The sequence below is a fragment of the Macaca fascicularis genome, chromosome 3, assembly GCF_037993035.2.
Source record: "Macaca fascicularis isolate 582-1 chromosome 3, T2T-MFA8v1.1".
Lineage (NCBI taxonomy): Eukaryota > Metazoa > Chordata > Mammalia > Primates > Cercopithecidae > Macaca > Macaca fascicularis.
The window spans coordinates 128,750,007-128,776,253 of record NC_088377.1 but is presented as its reverse complement, the minus strand read 5'-3'; the positions used below and the strand labels follow the sequence as shown (position 1 = coordinate 128,776,253).

The window sequence follows — 26,247 nt, the reverse complement described above, 5'->3', positions numbered from 1 at the left end:
GCTTGGTAGCCTTTCACAGTAATACATCTTACCATGAGTACGACTATCTGCTGAAACTCCAGTGAGTCCCTATGAGTTACTCGACCTGAGGGCTGTCTTGATGATCTGTGATACACATGTAATATATTTACTTGGACATTTCCCCTTGAAAAATTCATTCCCTCTCCCCATTAAAACATACTTTGTTTTGGGATAATGCATTTTCTGGTATGCTGCAGTGGTTAACAATGGCACTCACACCCACTGGTAAACAATCCTTACTTCCTATTTAACTGAAAGGAAGGATTCCCTATTATACATAAGCATACTTTTCAACCAGTTGCCCAGTTTTTAGGCGCACTTGGGATTCTGAAGTTAACAGCTCTAAAGCCTGTGTCACATGTTGTCTCAGGAGTATGGTATTAATAAGGAAGACATACTAAAGAATAATACAGCCCATACTCTGATGCTTTATTTAAAAAAATCAGTAAGTTTTTCTAATTCATTGAAAAGTTGGCAGATAAAACTAGAAACAAAGCTGAATATTATTCTTCCTGATACCTGGTTACACCTCAGTAAAGGACAAGACTACTTAAACTCACTAAATAGCTTTGACCACTGCAAGGTTAAGATCTTTTATGGGACAGTGAAGAGACTGGTATGAAAAAGCTACCTGGCAGTGCTTTGGCCATACTAGGTAGTGGGTTCTCAAATGTTTGCTTTGTAATTGTACATGCATGTGTTTCACACATTCAAAAGAAAGCATATATCAAATGCTACTTAAAAAAAATTATTCATCTGGTAATTGCTTGGCAATCAATAAAATCAATTAAAGTCTTAAGAATAAACTTTAAAAAGTTGATAAAAAGCTTATAAATAGGTAAAGTGTTTCACAAATACCAGGTAGGCCTTGGTCGATTCAGATAATCTTGTATTGTTGGCCCTGAAGACTGGACTGGACCTCTTGATCTCGCCATTGCTATTGGGTTCATATAGGCCTTGGGGAAAGAACAACAATTAATTCCATTAAAGCAACCATTAAACATGCAAAAGTTCACTTACTCATCAAATAATCTTTACTATAAATACATACTATATCCAGCTAAGTATATGCAATCCGACTAACCAACTTTTCATTCTAAAGAAATTAATTTAACCCTCTTTTAAGCCTTAAAAGTTTGAGAGATAATATTAAAGTTTGGGAGAAAATGTGTGTGTGTGTGTTTTACAAGAGATTTGATGAAATAATAGATACCTCTGACCTACTGATGGCTTTACAGCTCTTTCTCCTAAAGCCCAGTAATCCTGTGAGGGTGATACCAATATGTTCACTAGAAAATTAAGAAACTCAATTCCGGACTGGGTGCAATGGCTCATGCCTGTAATCCCAGCACTTTGGGAGGCTGAGGCAGGTGGAACACCTGAGGTCAGGAGTTCAAGACCAGCCTGGCTGACATGGTGACACCCTGTCTCTACTAAAAATACAAAAATTAGGTGTGGTGGCTCATGCCTGTAATCCTAGCTACTCAGGAGGCTGAGACAGGAGAATCACTTGAACCCAGGAGGTGGAGGTTGCGGTGAGCTGAGATTGTGCCACTGCACTCCAGCCTGGGTGACACAGCGAGACTCCCTCTCAAAATAAAAAATAAAAATAAAATAAAATAAAATAAAATAAATTCAATTCAATTCCAAAGAAGTTAAATAAGATCGAACTCTAAATTCATTGTTTATTCAACTACATTTTGTCTCCCAGGAACTACTACGTCATGCTGATGACAATTTTATTCACAAATAGTTAACATCAAAAATTATATACAGGCAACAAAAAAATAAACAGAACATCAAAATGTAAAAGTTTGTGCATCAAAGGACACTGGTAAGAGTGAAAAGACAATTCACAGAATGAGAGAAAATATTTGTAAATCATAAATCTAGTAAGAGATTAATATCCAGAATGTAAAACAAGCTCTTACAACTTAACAACAACAAAAAAAACCCAGAGTAATTAAAAAATGGGCAGAAGACTTGAATAGGTATTTCTCTTTTTTTTTTTTTTTTTGAGACGGAGTCTTGCTCTGTGCCCCAGGCTGGAGTGCAGTGGTGCGATCTCGGCTCACTGCAAGCTCCGCCCCCCGGGGTTCACGCCATTCTCCTGCCTCAGCCTCCCGAGTAGCTGGGACTACAGGCGCCTGCCACCTCGCCCGGCTAATTTTCTTGTATTTTTAGTAGAGACGGGGTTTCACCGTGTTAGCCAGGATGGTCTCGATCTCCTGACCTCGTGATCCGCCCGTCTCGGCCTCCCAAAGTGCTAGGATTACAGGCTTGAGCCACCGCGCCCGGCCTTGAATAGGTATTTCTCTAAAGAAGGTATACAGTAAATGGCCAATAAACACATAAAAAATGTTCAGTATCACTAGTCATTAGGAAAATGTAAATTGAAACCACAAAGAGATGCCATTCTATACCCATTAGGATGGCTACTATCAAACAGAAAATTGCAAGGGTTAGCAAGGATGCAGAGAAACTGGAACCCTTTCACATTGCTGGTGGGAATGTAAAACGGTGTGGCCACTGTGGAAGACAGTTTAGTGGTTCCTCAAAAAGTTAAACATAGAACTACCACATGATCCTATATAACACTTCTAGGTATACACCCAAAAGAATTCAAAGAAGGGACTAAACAGATACTTGTACACAAATGCTCACAACGGCAGGATTCACAAAACCTGAAATGTGGAAACGATGCAAATGTCCATCCATGGACAAATGGATAAACAAAACTGTGGTATATACATACAATGGAATATTATTCAGCCTTAAAAAAGAATGCAATTCTGACACATACTATAAACAACCTGGATCAGCCTTGAAAATATGCTAAATGAAATAAAACAAGAAAAACACAAAGGAACAAATACATGATTCCATTTATATTTGATACCTAGAAAAGAAAGTAGAATGGAGGTTAACCAGGGTCTGGGGAGAAGAGGAATTTGGGAGTTTACTGTTTAATGGATACAGAGATTCTTGTTTGGGATGATGAAAATGGATAGTGATGATGGTTGCACAACAGTATGAATGTACTGAATGTCACTAAACTATACACTTAGAAACAGTTAAAATGGTAAATTTTGTTATACACATTTTAGCTCAATTAAAACATCTGCAAAAATTTAAATCATGCTGTCTACTACACTTACTACAGCAGAAAAATATTTTAGAGATTTTTTTCAAAAATATATTGAGGCAAAACAAAGCAAAAGGTTTCTTTGTTATTGACAGTGTCTAGCAAAGCGATGTTTTGTTAAAACTACTGATATACAGTCTGGTCTTTAATTCATTCTCTACCTCTTATATTTAGTTTTTCCAAATTTAAGTCAATAAAAATTTTATTTATTACTATTATCATTTTTTTTAAAAGACAGGGTCGGCCAGGCGCGGTGGCTCACACCTGTAATCCTAGCACTTTGGGAGGCCGGGGCGGGTGTATCACCTGAAGTCAGGAGTTTGAGACCAGCCTGGCCAACGTGGCGAAACCCTATCTCTACTAAAAACACAAAAATTAGCCAAGTGTGGTGGCAGCTGCCTATAATCTTGGCTACTCAGGAGGCTGAGGCAGGAAAATCACTGGAACCCAGGAGGTAGAGGTTGCACTGAGTTGAGACTGTGCCACTTCACTCTAGCCTGGACGAAAGAGCGAAACTCTCTCTCAAAAAAAAAAAAAAAAAGAAAGAAAGAAAGAAAGAAAGAAAGACAGGGTCTTGTTCTTTTGCCCAGGCTGGAGTACAGTGGTGAGTGGTGTGATCATAGCTCACTGCAGCTTCGAAAAATCCCCCTACCTCGGCCTCCTGAGTAGCTAGGACAACAGGTGTGAGCCACCATGCCCAGTCAACAGACATTTATGAAACTCACCTACTTTTTAAATAAAAAGATTTTTGATTGAAAATGACTATCCTAAAGGTTGGCTGAAGGTATTATACCTTGTAATAATCCAAAATAAGTGAAAGGAAACAATATATTTGTTGCATTTAACAAAATCTATGAAAATGACCATCATTTCTTTCCCACCTTTATAACAGATAAAAGTTACATACTTCCAGATTTCTCTGTCAGAGTAAACAATATAAAACCAGCATAAACAACACATACTGAGAACCCTTACCATTCAACTGACACAGCCTAATTACTTGGAATGAAAAAGACAAATCTTTGACATACTTTTCTATAAGCAGGAACAAATGCTAGAGCCCCTAATGTCATGAATGTTTACAGAATCAGGGCAAGATGTGGATATCAAATGCAATGTTAAAGACAGAGGCATATTGTTATTATTTTTTTTGTATAAAATGTTATACCCTCAAAGATTTCATTCAACTGCTTTTGCTAAGCATTTCGATTAGTTGGTGTGGAAGTATGACAACCTATGAAGGCAGCAATGAAGACAATGAAGGCAAGTACCATGTGCAGCTTAGTTCACTGTTTGTAAAACAGGAGTATTATTTGTACTGTTCAACACAGTTAAGTTCGGCTCAAAGTGTCCTCCTACTTGGGTAAGAAAATGTGGCCCAAAAGGCCAGGTGCACTGGCTCACACCTGTAATCTAGCACTTTGGGAGGGTGAGGTGGGAGGAGCTTGAGCTCAGGAGAGACCAACCTTGTCTCTACTGAAAAAACAAAACAAAGCAAAAACCCTCTGTATATGGTGAAGTGCAACCTGGCGTGATGTACAAATAAGTTCTAGCCTAATCTAAGAGTATGCCCTCTTAACCAATCAACTGAGTCTCAGCCAATCACAGGAGCCCAACCCTCAACCAATCCCAAATAGAAGGTTGCCAAATTATGCCCAAATAAGGCAAACTCAGAACTGCACCAATCAGGGAATCTCTGTATGTCATTTCCTGTTGCAAATATAGGTCACCAGGATGTAGAACATCTTCCTCCAGTTCTAGAATCTTTTTCTTGCTCAAATGACCTTTGTTAAATTTAACTGGTTTCAGGTTTTTGTTTTTAACAATATTGATCACATTCTAATTTCCTTGGTATCATGTCATAATTTTGGCAGTACCTAATGGCAAAATATTTTAGGTTAGAATTGTAAAAACTGTTCATTTCTAAAGAGTGCAAATATATACATATCAAGGATATTCAGGTCTAAATTACTAAAACAGCAAACACTGAAAACACCCAAATAGCTATCAAACTGGGATTCGCTAAATATATTAAAGTATGCTCCCTATGAAATATTATGTAGCTGCTAAAATGAATGAAGTAGATCCATAGTTCCTGATAAGATATTTAAGATTTCTCAAGTGAAAAGCAAAGGCAAGTTGCCAAAATAAAAGAATTATTTTAATAAATAACTAAAAATTTAAAAATTAGGCTGCACGTGCACCAAAATATAAAGGAAAACATCCATATTCATTCATACTGGAGAAAAAAATTTTAAATAATGATTACCTTTATAAAACAAAAAAGGTAACTGCATAAACATTATTATGGTAATAATAAAGGTAAACAAAATGACAAAAATCCAACCACAATACTGCCATTCCGACTCAGAGAACTGAACTGTACTTATATAAAAATTCACAGATAATGCACTGGCAATTTTTCATTCTAATGAAAAAAAATGCACTGGCAATTTTTCATTCTAATGAAAAAAAAATCATAACATTTACCATGTTTTACAGTCTTCAAGTTATCTAGCACGTATCTTTAAAGTACATTAATATTTTTACTGTCTTACTGTGTACTATCAAACTGCTTTTATAAAGTACATACCAACCTATTCCTACTTTTCAGAGGAAAATAATAGTAAAGTAATATATTCACATGCTAGGACTACAGGTACACTTACATGAACTACTGCTGAATAAGGCTTACTTTTAAGCTTTTGACCAAACACTATCTCAGTCTGCTTAAATACACTCCAAATATCTCCATTATTTATTTCAATTATAATAGCAATATTTTTTAAAGTGCATCTTATGTACTAGGCTCCATGCAAAACACTTGATAGTCTGCTCTTATTCATTAAGCAACAATACTTTTCTTTAAAACTATGCACAACAGAAAGCTTTTAAAACAAGAAAAGTAACTATTTTTACAAAGGTACAAGAGTTTTCATTTTTGTATCAGTGTGAAAAATAATGCTCCTAACATTAAGTGGGTGACATGGTAAAGCATTCACTAAAATACAGAGATTGTGCAATTTCTTGAAACATTTCACTATCACTTAATCATAAATACTGTGACCTTGTAAATCAAACATTCACATCCATATGTAACTAGAATTGTCTGTGGCTTCAAACTGCTGCATGAGTTTAGATAACAGAAAATGATTTGTTTCTGAAACTCAGGATGGCAAATTGGTCTCAAGGGGATATGTATGTGGGCAGGTACAAAAAGAGCAACGCAGCAAAACTGGCTAAAGACACAATGTGCAGAATTTCATTTGTCAATTTGATCACCTATTTTTATCTAGAGGATACATCTATTTTAGAGGGCTCAAAGTAGCAGAAAAGAACATGAAGAACACTTTGGAAAACAACAGGCACAAAAGGTGGCCATCAGGAACTTAAGAGCCCATTACAAGTCCTGAATTAAAACATTCAGTGATAAAAACTGTTCAAGAATGTACACCAAGAGTGAACCCTAATGTAAACTACTGTCTCGGGGTGATGATGATGCGTCAATGTAGGTTCATCAAATGTAACAAATGTACCCCCCTGCTGGTGCTGGTGAATGTTGATAATGGTGGAGCTGCACAAGTGTGGAGGTATATGGGAACCCTCTGTACTTTCTGTTCAATTTTGCTATGAACCTAAAACTGCTCTAAAAATAAAAATGTAAAAAACTGTTCAACCTGAAATTCACTGGGGTTTTTTTTTTGGAAAGCAATCCTATCATCTTTAAAACTATGATTGTATCATCAATGCAAAAAAGAACAGGAACTGTTTTTGAGACAATCTCAAAAAATGCCAATATTTTCAGAGGCAAATATTCATTTTGTTGCTCCAAATCAAGTGTTATGGCAAAACTATGGAGTCAGTAAAAAGATCAGTGGTTGCCACATTTGGAGGCAGGGGTGATAGAGGAATGGCTAGGCAGAACAGAGGATTTTTACTCTTTATGATACTATATTGGCGAACGCATGTCATTATAAATTTGTTGGCCACGTGTGGTGGCACTCCTGTAATCCGAGCACTTTTGGAGGCCGAGACGGGAGGATTGCTTGAGGCCAGGAATTCGAGACCAGCCTGGGCAGCCTGGTGAAACCCCATCTCTACAAAAAAATGACAAAAAATTAGCCAGGTGTGGTGGCATGCACCTGTGGTCCTAGCTACTCGGGAGGCTTACGTAAGAGTATCTCTTGAGCCTGGGAAGTTGAAGCTGCAATGACCCATGATGGCGACACTGCACTCCAGCTTGGGCAACAGAGTGAGACCCTGTCTCAAAATAAATAAATAAATAAATAAATAAATAAATAAATAAATAAATAAATTCGTCCAAGCCCATAGAGAATGAATACTGAGTCAGCACTAATATAAACTACTGACTGGATGATAGTAACATGTCAACATAAGTTCATCAATTGTAACAAATGTACACTCCGGTGAAGGATGTTCATAATGGGGAGGCTATGCATGAGTGGGGCCAGGAGGTAAACGGGTTATCTTTGTACCTTCCTCTCAATATTGCTGTAAAACTAAAACTGCTTAAAAAAACAAAACAAAAACAAAGTCTTAAAAAGAAAAGAGTTAAGACGTACAGAACTGAGTGTCAGATGACTGAAGTTTTGGTCCCAGTTTAAACAGTCTTACCCCTCCTCTATGCAATGAGGAGACTGAATTAGACAATCTATGTCTTCTACCTCTTAATTTCTTGTTCTTAATCCCAATCTTTGAAGTGCATACAAAATGTTACCAGAATACTCTGTGCCATGGCTGCATACCAACAGTAAGTAGAGCCCAGAGCTATCAAAATGTTCTAGTAAATGAAGCTAATTTGGTAAGTTTTTCAAATGCTTTAAAGGGATGTTTAAACCAAAACGTTTCTTCAGTAATATGAAACATTTTAGGTCTGTATATGAAACTGCATCCAAGGTCAGGTGATCTCTAAACATTCAAGGCCCAAGGGTATTAAAAGAGCCTAAATATTCAAACACCTAAGGATGCTCCTATGCTGAAATGGTGTTATGCTACATCACTTCAACGCCATAACAATCAAGATACCACAACCAAGTCTCACCTGCAGCCAGGAGAAAGAACATCCCGCTATCTTGTAATCAAGATTCACTACCACAGTGGTTCCTAGACGTTTTCCATTATAAAGACTATACAGAACTACAAAGCTTTTAAGATGGTGAAACGGTTTGGATCTGTGTCCCCGCCCAAATCTCATGTCGAATTGTAATCCCCAATGCTGGAGGTGGGGCCTAGTGGGAGGTCACTGGATCAGGGGGGCGGAGGTCTCATGAATGGTTTAGCATCCCCCTCTCCCCTGCACTGTATAGAGATAAGAGTTTTCAAGAGATGAGGTTGTTTAAAACTGTAGCACCTCTCCCCGTCCGTCCCTCTCTTGGTCCTGCTCCTGCCATGTAAGACGCCTGTCCCTGCTTTGCCTTCCACCATGAGTAACAGCTCCCTGAGGCCTCCCCAGAAGCAGATGCCCTTAAGCTTTCTGTACAGCCCATAGAACTGTGTGAGCCAATTAAACCCTTTTCTTTATAAATTACCCAGTCTCAGGTTTTTCTTTATAAAAGCCGTGCAAGAACTGGCAAATACTGATGGCAAGTGTCATCATTTCATAAATGTAATGATTCGGCGCGAGACACACACAGTTTGCAAATAATTGTTGAATAAAAAAGCGAGTTCAAGAAACGTAGCACATTCGTTTTACGTGCATTTCCCTCATTTTGCTACTCTGGCTAAAACTCTGTCACAGGCAAGCCCAGTAACTGTCAGGCTGCAACCTAAGCTTATTGCTATTTCATTATGTTTACTACCCATTCAATCTGATTCATAACCTGAGTTTTTCAGCTCCCCCGCCCCAGCGATCTAGAATGCTTTCCTCCCATCTCCGCTTCTCAAAAGCACCTTTTCTTCTGAATGCCTTTAGAATTTCTAATATCTGTCAAGGACCACTTCCTACTCTTTCTGCTATAAATTATTTATGTATCTCTTTTATCTCATTTACTAGAGTAATAATTTTCATGCTCAGTACTAGCTCACACATCTTGCCTTTTGTGGTTTCAATTATTCTGTAAGGTTGTAGATAATAATGATCCCCTTTAATAAACTAAGGCACAGAGAAGTAACTTGTTCTAGGTCACCCAACTTCCGACGGAACAAAACTGACATTCCAGTTTTGTGTTGGATTCGAAAGCCAACTATTTTCACGCCATTCATTCCTTCAGTGTCTATGGGTGCCAGGTCCTATAGGGCGCTGGAAACACGAAGGCCAATGCTGCCATCCCATTTTCAAACGGGAGCCTGCTTGTCGCTAAAACCAGGCGCGCTGCTGGCCCTCCGGGACCAGTCGAGGCCTCTGTGCCTCCCTCCCACTTGGGTGCGCAGTTGGAGAGGGGTGCGCAGTTGCAGAGGGGTGCGCAGTTGCAGAGGGGTGCGCAGTTGCAGAGGGGTGCGCAGTTGCAGAGGGGTGCGCAGTTGCAGAGGAGTGCGGACCTGGGGTGGCCGATACCGAGGAGCGGGTGAGTCGGGCGCCTCCCAGGGCCTAAGACTTCGGAGTTACATGGCGGGGCGGGAGAGGGGGATTTCCCCGAGCCCTCGCGGTTCTAAGTGGGTACTGGGGGCCTGCGTACAGGAGGCAAGGGTGCAAAGGAGCAGCGCCAGAAAGAGAGGCGAGGCGAAGGAAAAGGGGCGGGCAAGAGAGAGCTGGGGACCCTAAAGCGCCAACTGCGTGCGCGGCGCACGCGCATCTGGGATCGGCGGAGGGTGCTGGGTCTCCGGGCCCCACATCCGAGGGCTGCCGCTTGCCCTCCGGCCCGGCCGGGACAGCGAGGGGTCTCGCTGTCCTGCCGCCCGGCCCTGCATCGCCCTATTGTTTTCCCCGCTGAGTACTCACCACCCGATTGTCCCGCTTCCCCATGGTGCTGGATTGAGCGCACAGTCGCACGCCAAGGGAAACCGGGCCGCAGAGACTGCCGAAGCAGGACCGCCACAGGTCCTCCTACCGCCTCCCCACTCCGCCCAGAGAGCGGCACCACGCGGACTCGACAGCCGCACTTGACTACAGCGCCCCCTACCGCTGTGGAGGACAGTCGGCTCCAGCGATCGCTGCAGTTGGCTGAGCGCCTGCGGGAGTCCGGTTGTTTATTAGGCACCCAAGAGCGGGCGACCCTGCACTTATGCACCGGAGTCCCACCAAGGCAGCTCGCTTCAGTTTGGCCTTGGATTGTTTTGCTTTCTTCCATTCTTTTTTTTTTTTTTTTTTTGAGACGGAGTCTCGCTCAGTCGACCAGGCTGGAGTGCAGTGGCACGATCTCGGCTCACTGCAGCCTCCACCTTCCGGGTTCAAGCGATTTTCCTGCCTCAGCATCCCGAGTAGCTGAGATTACAGGCGGCCGTCAACACGCTGGGCTAAATTTTTTGTGTTGTTAGTAGAGACAGGGTTTTACCATGTTGACCAGGCTGGTCTATAACTCCTGACCTCAAGTGATCCGCCCTCCTTGACCCAAAGTGCTGGGATTACAAGCGTGAGCCCCTGTGCTTGGCCTTTCTTCCATTCTTGATGCGCTGAAATATGCGAGGGTACACAAAGATTCTCCCGATGCTTATTTTGTGCTTGACAGAGTGCAAGTGCTGGGGACAAAGTGAGGACCAAGGAGCCTTGGTCCCTCACGGAGCCCATCGGCTGGTCGGGGGAAAGGCAGTGCTGTCATAGACGCCGCTAACGAAATCACCCTCTAATTTCAATCCCATTCATTCATCACCTATGCATTCATTTCACACTAATTTTTGAACATGTCGTTTGTACAGTTTTCACTAACGGGGTGGCTGGAAGCTGGAGCTGGGTAGGGCACAAAGATGATTAAGAAAAATCCCTATTGTCAAGGGGCCTGTTTATAAACTCGTAAGGGCGATAAACACACACAGGGTCAAATTTACTGCATAGCATATCATAACATTGGCACTTCCGTACCGCAACTTTAAGGAAGATGATCTGGGCTCCAGAGAAGATAATCACATTTAGTAAAGCGACCCCTCTGGGTTCATCTTAGCAAGTGTCATTAGGAAGTAGTTGAAAATCAATTAGGATCTTCTCCGGACTCTTGGAAATGGCAAAATGGGAATTACACTCATTACATACAAGAACATGCTTTAAAGTCATCTTTCCCAATCTCTGCCTCCCTTCCTGCATTTTTCATGCTACACTATATGGCAGATGTTCCCGACTGCCATTTTCTGTCTCAAAACTTTTCCAAACTCTCACATGCAGTCCTTGGTGGTTCTGCTCCCTACTAAGTATTGTTTATTTCTCAGTAACCCACTTTCCAAAATGAGGCCTCCAATCTCTCATTTTTCCTCCTCCTCCGTTACTCCTGACTTAAGCTGGGGACTCTGACTAAAGACAGGCTTCTTTTTATACACAAGACGAAGAGGAGAACCTGTTAATGTTAAGTTATTCTTTCTTTCCTGGCTTATTTTTCATGTGTTAAATATTCTAGGCATTTGACAGGTATTATTTTTAATACTCCAACATGATAAGCATGAGAATACCTGTGAGACAATATAGTTTTTTTTTCTTTTTCAGCTCCTTGGTTGGCTGATTGTACAGAACACAGAAATTTTTAAAAATATGGTATAAGTCAACAGAAAGGTTGTATTTCCTTTAGAAGTCTCTCTCTCTCTCTCTGCCGGTGTACACAACCCCTCCTGGATGAAACATGAATCCCTGGGGGGAGAGAGAAACAAGAAAATGACCAGGGGCCTGTGGAGACAATGAAGATGGCAAGAGCTATCGGGAGCTCATCTGAGTGGACTCCATAAAGACCAAATCAGTCCAAGACTTCTCAGGATATAATTCAGTGACAGTAAAAATCTTTACACATTCTCTGCACATGTGTGATCTGCTAATAAATACACTTCCCTGATAACAATGGGCCTACATGCCCTTCCAAATGTTCTAGGCATAACCAAGAGATTACATTCCATTTTGTGGATGACAAAAACTGAGGCTAAGGGAAGCTGAGTAATTTGTGCCGGCTTCCACAGCAAGAAAGCAGAGAAGCCAGGGATTCAAACACAGGTGTGTCAAACATGAAAGCATTTACAAGATGCAGTCTCTATTAAATACACACGCAGAAACATAGACATGCATAGACACACACACACACCATGAAAGCATATTCTTTCCTTACAAAATCACACTGCCTTTGAGAGGGGAGAGAAGAGAAGGAGGTTTGAGAAGTGGCATTTCAGGTGGATTGTGACCCTGGGCCAGCTTCCCTCAGAGGAACTGAGAGGGAAGGACATTACAGAGGGAATAGCCTGCATGAAAGAGTAGTGATGTGGTCAGGTTGGGCAGCATAGAATACATATGATAGAGGGGAACAAGGCTGGAAAGGTACACTGGGGCTGGAGGCAAAGGAACTTGAATGCCAAAGGAAGAAGTTATATTTTATTCTGCAGGCAGAGCCTTTTTTTTTTTTTTCTTTCTGAGACAGAGTTTTGCTCTGTTGCCCAGACTGGAGTACAGTGGTGAGATCTCAACTCACTGCAACCTCTGTCTCCTGGGTTCAGGCGATTCTCCCGCCTCAGCCTCCCAAATAGCTGGGATTACAGGAATGAGCCACCACACCCGGCTAATTTTTGTACTTTTAGTAGAGACGGGGTTTCACTGTGTTAGCCAGGCTGGTCTCGAACTCCTGACCTCAGATGATCCGCCCACCTCAGCCTCCCAAAGTGCTGGGATTACAGGCGTGAGCCACCACACCCAGCTGTAGAGCCTTTTTAAAATTAATGTTATTTTAATTGACAAATCACTGTATACATTTATGGAGTACAATGTGATATTTTGTTATATGTATACAATGTGGAGCGATTAAACAAATTAACATATCCATCACCTTGCTTACCAATCTTTTTTATTGTGAGATATTTGAAATTTGCTCTTGGTTATTTTGAAATATATGATACATTATTATTGACTGTAGTCACCCTGCTGTGCAGTAAATCTCAAAACTTATTTTTCTTGTTTATTTAAATCTTTGTACTCTTTGATCCACAACTCCCACTTCCCTCCCTTCCCACTCCTCCAGCCCCTGATAACCAAATTTTGCTCTCTACTTCTATGAGTTCAACCTTTCCAGATTCCATGTATGGTGAGATCATGCAATGTTTGTCTTTCTGTGCCTGACTTATTTCACTTAGTATAATGTCCTCCAGATCTACCCATGTTCTTGCAAATGAGGTAAAGCTTTTTAAGCAGGGTAGTAACATAAGCATTGATAAAAGGCAAAGCTGTAAATAGTAACAGTCTAATAATAATGATAATGATCGGAGGCAGGATTTTTTAGCTTGAATAACAAAGATTATAACTCAGATGGCATCTTTAGCGATGAACTTGGGTCTATATCCAAATTAAACAATATAGTTGATTTTCCTATGTATTTTTCTTTTTCTTCTTCTTCTTTTTTTTTTTTTCTTGAGACAGAGTCTTGCTCTGTCACTCAGGCTGGAGTGCAGTGGTGAGATTTCAGCTCACTGCAACCTCCGCCTGCTGTGTTCAAGTGATTCTCCTGCTCCAGCCTCCCAAGTAGCTGGGATTACAGGCACACATCACCACCATGCCTGGCTAATTTTTGTATTTTTAGTAGAGATGGGTTTTCACCATGTTGGCCAGGCTGGTCTTGAATTCCTGACCTCAAGTGATCCGCCCACCTCAGCCTCCCAAATTGCTGGGATTACAGGCATGAGTCACCGCGCCCAACCTGATTTTCCTTAAATTGTTGTGTGGGTATTTGAGATTTTAAACAATGGTGAGAGATACAGAAACTCAACCCACAAACCCAAGTGTGTTGTTTTGGCACGCATGTCACTAGACTGGAAATGAAAGCATGGAGCTTTTATGTTTGAAGACAACAGCCATTGTGTTTATCCAACTATATTAAAGGACAGAGCAAAAGACAGGAAACAAGTTAAATATCCATCACAAGAGTTAAAGTATGGTATGTCCATGTAATGGCAAATTATGCAGTTATTTAGAAAGTGATGTAGAGTTGTGTTGATAGGGAAAAATGGCCACTATACATTATTATTAAGTGAAAAAGAGAATTATAAAGAGTATGAGTAGATTGGGCGTAGTAGCTCACACCTGCAATCTCAGCACTTTGGGAAGCCAAGGTGGGCAGATTGCTTGAGCTCAGGAGTTGAAGACCAGTCTGGGCAACAGGGCAAAACCTCATCTCTACAAAAAATTAGCTGGAGTTGGTGGTGCACAATAGACCCAGCTACTTGGGAGGGTGAGGCAGGAGGATCACCTGAGCCCAGGGAGGCTGAGGCCGCAGTGAGCTGTGTTCATGCTACTGCACTCCAGTCTGGGTGACAAAGTGAGACTCTGTCTCAAGAAAAAAAAAAAAAAAAAAAAAAAGAATGTGAATGTGAGTGTATAAAGTATGGCTGGCAGTACGTGCAGCAAGAGGATGTATTGGTTGAGCCTTATGAAATTGCCGATATGTGGTAATTTCTAACCTATAAGAATGGCAATTTCATATGGTTCAACATTTTACATATGTATGCTTGAAATCTTCACTGCTGGCGACTTCATAATGCTATTAGTGAGTTTAGAGGGCGGGTATAGGAATTTTTATTTTCCACCATATTCCCTTCTTTCTGATTTATTTTATTTTATAGGACTGCTCAGCTAATCAACTGCCCTTGCTCCGATTCATAACTCTGGATGTAATTTTGCTACATGCAGAGAAAACTATCCCCAGCAAACGTGATCATCTTGTGCTCCTGACAACTATATTTCTCGCTGTAAAAAATACAAACAAGGATGTTTTTAAAAAAGGATTTGGATCATGAAAACCAAATAGACATTCATTTTAATTAATTTTCTTCTTGTAAACCCCTTTATTGGATAAAGGCAGTGGAAGCTACCAAGTAAAGGGAGTCAGAAAGGAGAGTTTCTGGTGCTCATGAGGGCGCCACCTGAATCAGTGGGTTATAATTTCACTGTAATTTTCCTCTTGTTCCACCCTTGTTGAGGTGACTCACAAGCTATAAACGTTCTTGGACAATTATTTCAGGATGGCTTTGTTAGCATTGAAAGAAAACATCTTTACTTTTTCTTTTAAAAACCAGCTTTATTGGCCGGGCGCGGTGGCTCAAGCCTGTAATCCCAGCACTTTGGGAGGCCGAGACGGGCGGATCACGAGGTCAGGAGATCGAGACCATCCTGGCTGACACGGTGAAACCCCGTCTCTACTAAAAAAGACAAAAAACTAGCCGGGCGAGGTGGCGGGCGCCTGTAGTCCCAGCTACTCGGGAGGCTGAGGCAGGAGAATGGCATGAACCCGGGAGGCGGAGCTTGCAGTGAGCTGAGATCCGGCCACTGCACTCCAGCCTGGGGGACAGAGCGAGACTCCGTCTCAAAAAAAAAACAAAAAAAACCGGCTTTATTGAGGTATATTCCACATCTAGTAAAATCCACCAGTTTAAAATGTTCAGTTTGATGAGTTTTGACAAATGTATATGATCGTGTAACCGTGACTACCATCAGGATATCATTTTCTATCTCTCTAGAAAGTTTCCTTGTGCTCTTTTGCAGTTAAACCTATAATCTTGCTAAATTTACTCGTTCTAGTAGCTTTTTTTTTTTTTTTTTTTTTGGTAGAGCCTTTGGAGTTTCTACATAGACACTCATGCTGTCTTTGAATAAAGAGAGACTTGCCAGGTGTGGTGGCTCACGCCTGCAATCCCAGCACTTTGGGAGGCTGAGGTGGGCGGATCACTTGAGGTCAGGCGGATCACTTGGGCAGATCACTTTGAGACCAGCCTGGCCAACATGGTGAAAACCTCGTCTCTACTAAAAATACAAAAATTAGCCGGGCATGGTGGCACATGCTTGTAATCCCAGCTACTTGCAGTGCTGAGGTAGGAGGATTGCTTGAACCCGGGAGGTAGAAGTTGCAGTGAGCCAAGATCTTGCTACTGCCTCCAGCCTGGGTGACAGCAAGACCCCATCTCAAAAAAAAAAAAAAAAAAAAAAAAAAAGAGAGAGAGAGAGAGAGAGACCTTCCTTCTAATCTGTATGTTTTTTGTTTTCTTGCTTATTGCATTAGCTAGCACCTCCAGTACAGTGTTGAACAGAAGTGGTGAAAGCTGACATTCTTGCCTTGTTCTTGATCTTAGGAGGAAAGCATGCTGAGCTTATCAAAGTGTAGGGTCAATATTGTACCAGGTCACACTTCACACCTCACATCTTTTACTTTACACTTAGTACCTTTCATTTCACAGTTAGTATTTTTCACATCCCACTTACTGACCAATTCTTTCTTGAATCCAATCTTATCAGGCTTCTACCTCTACTACCTAATCAAGATTTCTTTTCAAGGTTGCTTATCTTCTCCATGTTGCTTAATCAGTTGCCCCTCATTTTCCTTGACTTATCAGCAGCATTTGTCACAACAATGACTCTCTCCTCCTCAAAATATTTTTTTTTACTTGGATTTCCAGACATTACGCTCACCTACTGCTTCTCGTAAAGTCCACTTAGTCTTTGTTGCATATTTTCCTTCGTCTCCTGGTCTCCTGGGATATAAACACTGGGGCGCTGTAGAGCTTGGTTCTGGATCTCTTCTTTTTTTTTTTTTTTTTTTTGAGATGGAGTTTTGCTCTTGTTGCCCAGGCTGGAGTGCAATGGCATGATCCCGGCTTACTACAACCTCCGCCTCCCGAGTTCAAGCAATTCTCCTGCCTCAGCCTCCCTAGTAGCTGGGATTACAGGCATGCGCCACCATGCTCGGCTAATTTTGTATTTTTAGTAGAGGTGGGATTTCTCCATGTTGGTCAGGCTGGTCTTGAACTCCTGACCTCAGGTGATCCGCCTGCCTTGGCCTCCCAAAGTGCTGGGATTTCACGCGTGAGCCACCGTACCTGGCTGGGATCTCTTCTTTTTATAGACACTTTCTTTCTTGTTGCTCTTATCCAATCTCTAGCTTTATGTACCATCCATACACTGACAACTTCAAAACTTTTATTTACAGTCTAGACCACTTCCTTGGAATCCAGACTCATGCCTCTAACTGCCTAGTCAACACCCCTACTTCAGTGTCTCATATGATCTCAAGCTTAGCATGTGCGATGTTCAACTCCCAATGTTCTCCCTAAAACCAGGTCCTCCTACATTCTTCCCATCTCAGTAAATGACAACTTGATCTTTCCACCTGCTCAAGCCAAAAACTTCAGAGACATCCTCCCTTTTTTTTTCGTACAAAGTCTCAGTCTGTCGTCGAGGCTGGAGTACAGTGCTGTAATCCTCACTCACTGCAACCCCTGCCTCCAGGGTTCAAGTGATTCTCATGTCTCAGCCTCCTGAGTAGCTAGAATTACAGGTGACTGCCACCACACCTGGCTAATTTTTGTATTTTTTAAATTAGTACAGACGGGCTTTCACATGTTGACCAGGCTGATTTCAAACTCCTGACCTCAGGTGATCCACTTGTCTCGGCCTCCCAAAGTGCTGGGATTATAGGCGTGAGCCACCACACCCAGTCCATCCTCACTTCTTCTCTTTCAATGCCATGTCTAATTTATAAGCACCTACTATAAGCTTTATCTTCAAAACATCTCACATCTCATTGTCTCCATTGTTTTCACTTTGATCAAAGCTACCATTATCTCTCATCTGGATTATTACAACAGCCTCCTAACCTAGGCTCCCCGCTTACATCTTTGCCACCCTAAAGTCTTTTCTCAATAGAGCAGCCACAGTGGTACTTTACAAATACAGTCAGATCATATGTCACGACTGTGCTTCTTGCCTTCCAGCAGTTTCCCATCTTATTCAGAGTAAATACCAAAGTCTTTGCTTTGGCCAACAAGCCCCTCCAAGATACGCCTCTCCTGCCACTAACTTCTCTGGAATATCTCCTTTCTTTCTGCTGCAGTGAATTGCTGCTACACTGGCCGCCTTGCTGTTCTTTGAACAAGGCAGTCATGCTTCTGCCTTAAGGCATTAGCACCTGTTGTTTTCTTCATCACTAATACACCTAGATCCCTGTTCTTTGTAAGGCCTTTGATCTAGTGCCACCTTCTCTATGAGGCCTTCACTGACCTCCTCGTTTAAAATTGCGCCCCCACAACACTTTCTATTCCTTTCCTCATTTCTTCCCACACCATGTACCTAACATCCTAGTTTATTATAGTTATTTGTTTGTTGCCCCTCACTAGAAAATACGCTCCATTAAAAAAAAAAAGACATTTTGTGTAGTTTGTTTACTGCCACATCCCCAGTGCCTAGGGACAGTGCCTGGTACATCGTGGTGCTCAATAAATATTTACTAAATGAATCAATGACTAGTTTCACTGCCATATCGACTGGCCTGTTTGTACCTTTACCCACTGTCTTTGCCTGCCCTCCCATTAATCCTTTTCTCTCTCAAGTCCAGCTCTTCCTCTTATTCTCCTGGGCCCTTCCTCTCCCCCTTCTCATCACCTTTGCTTCTGCTGTTATTCCTTCTTTTTCACCCTCAATCTCTCTGTTTTCACAATGAACTGTCTTCCATCTCAGAAAACAAGAATTTCCTTTGATACCACATCCTCCCTGAGCTCTACCTCCACTTCTCTGTTCTGCTTCATGATTCAGCTTCTCAAACAGGCTGTCTACATTCTCTACCGCTCTAACCTCATCTCTGACCACTCCCCCCTCTACTAACTATGCTCTAGGTGCATTGATGTCCTTTCTACATACCAAGCCTTCCCACTTTGAGGTTTTCAGTTGCTTTCCCCTCAGCCCCCCACCTAGCTGCCTTAGTCTCATTCTGTGTGCCTCAACTCAGAGCTTTTGACAGGGGCTTTTCTGACACCAGTTTTCCATCTTCCAGCAGTTTCCCATGTTATTCAGAGTAAATACCAAAGTCTTTGCATTGGCCAATGCAAGTACTTTCTACCTTACAGCATTTATAGCACTTATTGCAATGTAATTATCCTATGCAAATATTTATGTTAGCTCCATGAGAGCAAGCACCTTGTTTTGTTCACTAGTGTATTTCTAGGGTTTGCTGGTGCCTGGAACAGAAGTTCATTAAGTGTATGAATGAATGAATGAGTGTTTGAGTTTCCAGTGATGAGATGACTGAAAGCTAGCTGCTGACATATGCAAATAAATGCATGCACAGTACTGCCTTTAGAAGCACTGTTTCTCTTTTCTTCTTCTTCTTCTTCTTCTTTTTTTTTTTGAGACTGGGTCTCACTCTGTCACCCAGGCTGAAGTGCAGTGGCACAATCATGGCTTACTACTTGGACCTTCCTGGCTCAAGCCATTCTCCCACCTCAGTCACAGGTCTATGTCACTGTGCCTGGCTATTATTTTGTAGAGACAGGGTTTCACCTTGTTGCCCAGGCCGGTCTCAAACCCCTGGGCTTGGCCTCCCAAAGTGCTGGGATTATAGGCATGGGCCACTGCACCCTCCTTAGAAGCACTGTTTCTAACAGTAAAAAATTGGAGATATGGTGGAGAGAAATACCTATCAATCGGGGATTGGGTAAGTAAATTATAGTACATTTACACGATGGCACACTATTCAGCTATAAGAGATGTTAATGTAGATTTATATGTATTGCAATGACGAATTGTCCAAGATCTTCTGTAAAGCAACATATAACACTCAAAACACAATTTATTGAATGGGGTGTACAGCCAGACCATCGTGATAGTGTAAAATTTCATTCCTGTATGTTACATGTATCTGCATAAAGCTAGGTATCTAGAAATTATTTATCAAAATATCAGCAGTGGTTTTCTCTAGGTTGTGGAGTTTCAGGTAATATTAATTTTTTTATTAGTAGTTTTTGTATTCTTTAAATATTTTATGGTAAGTATGTGATCATTTTATTTCAGCAGTTACATTTCAGTCACTTGGCCACTGGAAATTCATCACTAATTCATTGAAAACTATTGAACCTCTACTCTGTTTAGGCACCACTAGACCCTAGAGCATGCGTTGGTATTTCTTTCCTATGTGTTTATATACAATTTTATTTCAGAACTTTTTGGGGCTAACCACACCATCTACTTATTCTCACTTTGGAGGTAAGAATGACTTGATGAAATAAGATAGTTTGTACGGCATGTACCAGAATTGGCACTTGGGGAGTTCACTGGATGTCAATTGCTTCCCTTCTCCTCCAGGGTGCTATTTTTGCTGCACCCACAGTTAAATAACACTGTATCACGATGCAATCCAAGGAGCAGGAGGGAGGGTCTATTATTACAAACCATCACTGTTGAACCAATGAACTACTGGGTGCCTTTTGATACTTCTGCCTCCTTGTATCAGATGCTCTTTGATAGCCGAGATCAGTTGTAGACATCCAGTGAATATGAGTAAACTTGACTTTCTTTATCACAGAATAGATGTCATTTTCAAATGAAGAACCGTGGAGACCAGAGGAGGTACAACATTTAGAACAATAGGCCCCATTCCAAACAAGTGCTAATGTGTTCTCTTGGCTGCTGTGGTGCTTCTCAAAATTTTCCACAGGAGAGGGAATTGTATCAAGGGGCATCTAGTGGTATCCTTCAATGCAGTTATTAAAGTCAAATACTATCTTTGAAGTTATCTGTAGTTTTTCATTTTTATAAAAATGGGTTTATTTAAAAATAAATCTATAAAAGTAGAAATACATTGCCTTAAGAATCTGAATTTTGAATTGTATTCCACAGAGTCTTGCTCTGTCACCCAGGCTGGAGTACAGTGGTGTGATCTCAGCTCACTGTAGCCTCTGCCTCCCAGGTTGAAGTGATCCTCCTGCCTCAATCTCCCGAGCAGCTGAGATTACAAACATATGCTTCCATGCCTGGCTAATTTTTGTATTTTTAGTAGAGACTGGGTTTTGCCACATTGCAGAACAAACATGGCCTCCTGGGACCTGTGCCTACCATTAAGAGTGTTTCCTTAGAGAACAGGAGGTGCAAATTGGGCTGAAATTCCAAAGGGCAAAATCAATGGCAAACAGCTACTAGGTTCTTGATGTAATGTATAGTAGGTTCTGAGTGAGTAACACAGAGATAACTGAAGGAGCTGTTCATACACAGCTTCCAAAAAAAAAAAAAAAAGGTCCATTACGCCGGGCGCGGTGGCGCACACCTGTAATCCCAGCGCTTTGGGAGGCCGAGGCAGGTGGATGGGGTTAGGAGTTTGCAACCAGCCTGACTGACATGGTGAAACCCAGTCTCTACTAAATACACAAAAAATTAGCCGGGTGTGGTGGAGCATGCCTGTAATCTGAGCTACTTGGGAGGCTGAGACAGGAGAATTACTTGTACCTGGGAGGTGGAGGTTGCAGTGAGCCGAGATCATGCCACTGCACTCCAGCCTAAGCAACAAGAGCGAAATACTGTCTCATAAATAAATAAATAAGTAAATAAAATAAAAAATAAAGAAAATGGTCCGGTCAAACCTGGTCGTAGATGCCTATGGTTTGTGGAAACATGTATCATTATGACTGACCCCTTAATAAACCACAAGTTTTCAATATCTTAATAAAGATCAGATTCTTGACCCTTTATATTCCCTCTCATGAATATTTTTTAAAGAGTTTTAAAATTTAAAATTTAAAGTTTAAAAGTTTAAATGGTTATGATCCAGATATTTGAGGGCCACTGTCCCAGTCACAGTCTCACCAGCCTCCTGGGCATGGTGGCTCATGCCAGCACTTTGGGAGACCAAGGCAGGAGGATCACTTGAGCCCAAGAGTTTGAGACCAGCCTAGGCAACATAGTGAGACCCTGTCTCTACAAATAATAATAATAATAATTAGCCAGGAGTGGTGGTGCCTGCCTGTAGTCGCAGATACTTAGGGGGCAAGATCGTGCCATTGCACTTTAGCCTACGCGACAGAGTAAGACCTTGCCTCAAAAATAAATAAATAAATAAAATTTAAATGCAATTTAGGACCTATAAAAAAATAAAGGCAAGTCCTAATGGGGGTTTCTAGGGAATTCTGGAAGTTCAATTTAAATACAGTATACTTGATATTATATACGAAGAGAGGAATATATGTATCAGTGATGATGATCCCCCTTTTGGTTTATTGTGTAGTATCTCAGGAGCGGCTTGATCTATTCCTCCCTCTGCCTCCAGTACATACATAGTTGAACAAAAGTTAACAGAAATAATCTCCTTCTTTAAAGTTCGGTGGTTTCAAGCTCCTTTACATGGCATATATGACCTTACCTCCTGACTCTCCTTCACCTACCCGCCTCCTTTATCAATAATTTTCAAACTGTAAGTCATGGCCTATTTGTGCGATTGTGAAATCAGCTTTAGTCACCAGTTATTTTCAGAGCAGTAGATAATAAAATAGAAAAGAGAATGTGTGGACCACATAGCATCATTTTGTAAGATGTAAGTTTGAACAAATGTGGCCTTCTGGGAGCCATCCGCATAAGGAGTTCTTCCCTAGACAACAGCAAATGGAATTTGGGATGACACTCCAGAGGGTAAAATCAATGGCAAAAGGCTACTAGACTTTTTTTAATGCAATGTGGTCCTAAGTGAGTACCAAATACCAGAGATAACCAAAGGAGCTGTTTGTACACAGCTTCAAAGAAAATGATCCACCGTGTGTGCGTGTGTGTGTGTGTGTGTGTATGCATGTGTGTACCAGCTCATGCTGGCAGATTCTATTACTTTCTCTAGGTTATGATCCAGATATTTGAAGGCCACTGTCCCAGGCACAGTCTCACCCGCCTCCTCACCTTCCCTGCCTGCTGTTTCATAAAACCACAGGCCTCTGCATGGGCAAAGTATTTCTCCTCATGAAACTGGAAATCATTGCTCTTTGTTTCTGAGTCCCCTCAAGCATGATTTCCAATGTGAAACCTTTGCTCATCTCCAGGTGATTAGCAATTATTTACACAAACCTTTTTCACAGCCCCTTCTCTTTCCTGTAAGCTTCTGAAAGGACTGCCCATTGCCTTACTCGTTTTTGTAACTTCAGTGCTTAGCATAGTAAACGAATGAGGGTTCAATAAATACAGTCATGCACTGCATAATGATGAACTGCATATATAATGGTGGTCTGGTGAGATTATAATGGAGCTGAAAAATTCCTATTGCCTAGTGATGTCACAGTGTAACACATTACTCATGTTTGTGATAATGATAAATGGCTGTAACTGATTTATGTATTTACTATACTATACTTTTAATCATTGCTACAGTGTACTCCTACTTATTTTATCTATTTATTTATTTTTATTATACTTTAAGTTCTAGGATACATGTGCACAACGTGCAGGTTTGTTACATATGTACACACGTGCCATGTTGGTGTGCTGCACCCATCAATTCGTCATCTACATTAGGTATATCTCCCAATGGTATCCCTCCCCTTCCCCTCCACCCCACAACAGGCCCCGGTGTGTGATGTTCCCCTTCCTCTGTCCAGGTGTTCTCAGTGTTCAGTTCCCACCTATGCGTGAGGACATGCAGTGTTTGTTTTTTTTGTCCTTGTGATAGTTTGCTCAGAATGATGGTTTCCAGCTTCATCCATGTCCCTACAAAGGACATGAACACATCCTTTTTTATGGCTGCATATATTCCATGGTGTATATGTGCCACATTTTCTTAATCCAGTCTATCATTGATGGACGTTTGGATTGGTTCCAAGTCTTTGCTATTGTGTGAATAGTGCCACAGTAAACATACGTGTGCATGTGTCTTTATAGCAACATGATTTATAATCCTTTGGGTATATGCCCAGTAATGGGATGGCTGGGTCAAATGTTATTTCTAGTTCTAGATCCTTGAGGAATCGCCATACTGTTTTCCATAATGGTTGAACTAGTTTACAGTCCCACCAACAGTGTAAAAGTGTTCCTATTTCTCCACATCCTCTCCAGCACCTGTTGTTTCCTGACATTTTAATGATCACCATTCTAACTGGTGTGAGACGGTATCTCATTGTGGTTTTGATTTGCATTTCTCTGATGGCCAGTGATGATGAGCATTTTTTCATGTGTCTGTTGGTTGCATAAATGTCTTCTTTTGAGAAGTGTCTGTTCATGTCCTTTGCCCACTTTTTGATGGCGTTGTTTGATTTTTTCTTGTAAATTTGTTTAAGTTCTTTGTAGATTCTGGATATTAGCTCTTTGTCAGATGGGTAGATTGTAAAAATTTTCTCCCATTCTGTAGGTTGCCTGTTGACTCTGATGGTAGTTTCTTTTGCTGTGCAGAAGCTCTTTAGTTTAATTAGATCCTGTTTGTCTATTTTGGCTTTTGTTGCCATTGCTTTTGGTGTTTTAGTCATGAAGTCCTTGTCCATGCCTATGTCCTGTATGGTATAGGCTAGGTTTTCTTCTAGGGTTTTTATGGTTTTAGGTCTAACATTTAAGTCTTTAATCCATCTTGAATTAATTTTTATATAAGGTGTAAGGAAGGGATCCAGTTTCAACTTTCTACATATGGCTAGCCAGTTTTCCCAGTGTCATTTATTAAATAGGGAATCCTTTCCCCACTTCTTGTTTTTGTCAGTTTTGTCAAAGATCAGATGGTTGTAGATGTGTGGTATTATTTCTGCGGGCTTTGTTCTGTTCCATTGGTGTACATCTCTGTTTTGGTACCAGTACCATGCTGTTTTGGTTACTGTAGCCTTGTAGTATAGTTTGAAGTCAGGTAGCGTGATGCTTCCAGCTTTGTTCTTTTGGCTTAGGATTGTCTTGGCAATGCGGGCTCTTTTTTGGTTCTATAGGAAGTTTAAAGTAGTTTTTTCCAATTCTGTGAAGAAAGTCAATAGCAGCTTGATGGGGATGGCATTGAATCTATAAATTACCTTGGGCAGTATGGCCATTTTCACGATATTGATTCTTCCTATCCATGAGCATGGAATTTTCTTCCATTTGTTTGTGTCCTCTTTTATTTAGTTGAGCAGTGGTTTGTAGTTCTCCTTGAAGAGGTCCTTCACATCCTTTGTAAGTTGGATTCCTAGGTATTTTATTCTCTTTGAAGCAATTGTGAATGGGAGAGTGTACTCCTACTTATAAAAAAAAGTTAATTGTAAAATAGCCCGAGGCAGGTCCTTCAGAAAGTATTTCAGAAGGCACTATCACAGGAGATGACAGCTCCATGTGTGTTATTGCCCCTGAAGTCCTTCCTGTGAGACAAGATACAGAGGTCGAAGACAATGATATTGATAACCCTGACCCTGCGTAGGCCTAGGCTAATGTGTGTGTTTGCATCTTAGTTTTTAATGAAACAGTTTAAAGAGTAAAAAAAATAAAAAAAATAAAAAGTAGAAAAAATCTTACAGAATAAAGAAAATATTTTTGTATAGCTGTGCAATGTGTTTGTGTTTAAAAATAAAGTGTTATTATGAAAGAGTCAATCATGCCCCTGAAATCCCAGCTACTTGGGGGTGAGAGACTGAAGTGGGAGGATAGGTTAAGCCTGGGAGGTGGAGGCTGCAGTGAGCCATGATGGTGCCACTGAACTCCAGCCTGAGTGACAGAGTGAGACCCTGTCTCAGAAAAAAAAAAAAAAAAAAAAGTCAAAAAGTTAAAAAAAATTCAAGTTTATAGACTAAAAAATTTACAGTAAGCCAAGGTTAATTTATTATTGAAGAAAAAATTTAAAATAAATTTAGTGTGACCTAAGTATACAGTGTTTATAAAGTCTACAGTGGTGTAATGTCCTAGGCCTTCACATTCGCTCACTACTCACTGACTTATCCTGAGAAACTTCCAGTCCTGAAAGCTCCATTCATGGTAAGTGTCCTTTGCAGGTGTACAATTTTTTATCTTTTATACCATATTTTGACTGTACCTTTTCTATGTTTAGATACACAAATACTTACCAATGTGTTACAATTGCCTACAGTATTCAATACTATACAGGTTTGTAGCCTAGGAGGCTTAGGCTACACCATCTAGTCTAGGTGTGTAGTAGGCTATGCCATCTAGGTTTGTGTAAGTACACTCTACGATGTTCTCACAATGATGACATCCCCTAACAATGCATCTCTCAGACTGTATCCCAGTCATCAAGCAACGCATGATTGTTGAATGAGTTCTTTTTTTT

The 26,247-nt window shown here is 41.0% G+C and overlaps 1 protein-coding gene and 1 long non-coding RNA gene across 10 annotated transcripts in view; one reads left to right on the top strand and one right to left on the bottom strand.

Moving 5' to 3' along the window:
* The window catches only part of FAM133B (family with sequence similarity 133 member B), a 30,360-nt gene extending 20,173 nt beyond the window's left edge, over positions 1–10,187 (bottom strand). For all 9 annotated transcript variants that reach the window (XR_012432672.1, XR_012432671.1, XR_012432669.1 and 6 more), the window contains exons 1-2: positions 10,065–10,187; positions 880–977 (exon numbers count right to left, since the gene is read on the bottom strand). Coding sequence is in view for 4 of the 9 variants with exons in the window: in XM_065542353.2 (XP_065398425.1) it covers positions 880–977; positions 10,065–10,088 (122 nt within the window). In the remaining 5 variants the exon portion in view is untranslated. The remainder of the gene's footprint in view (positions 1–879; positions 978–10,064) is intronic.
* Positions 9,643–13,064, top strand: LOC141409894 (uncharacterized). The gene is made up of 2 exons (XR_012432673.1): positions 9,643–9,690; positions 11,754–13,064. It is a non-coding gene; the product is annotated as an uncharacterized lncRNA (long non-coding RNA).
* Positions 13,065–26,247: the final 13,183 nt, after the last annotated feature.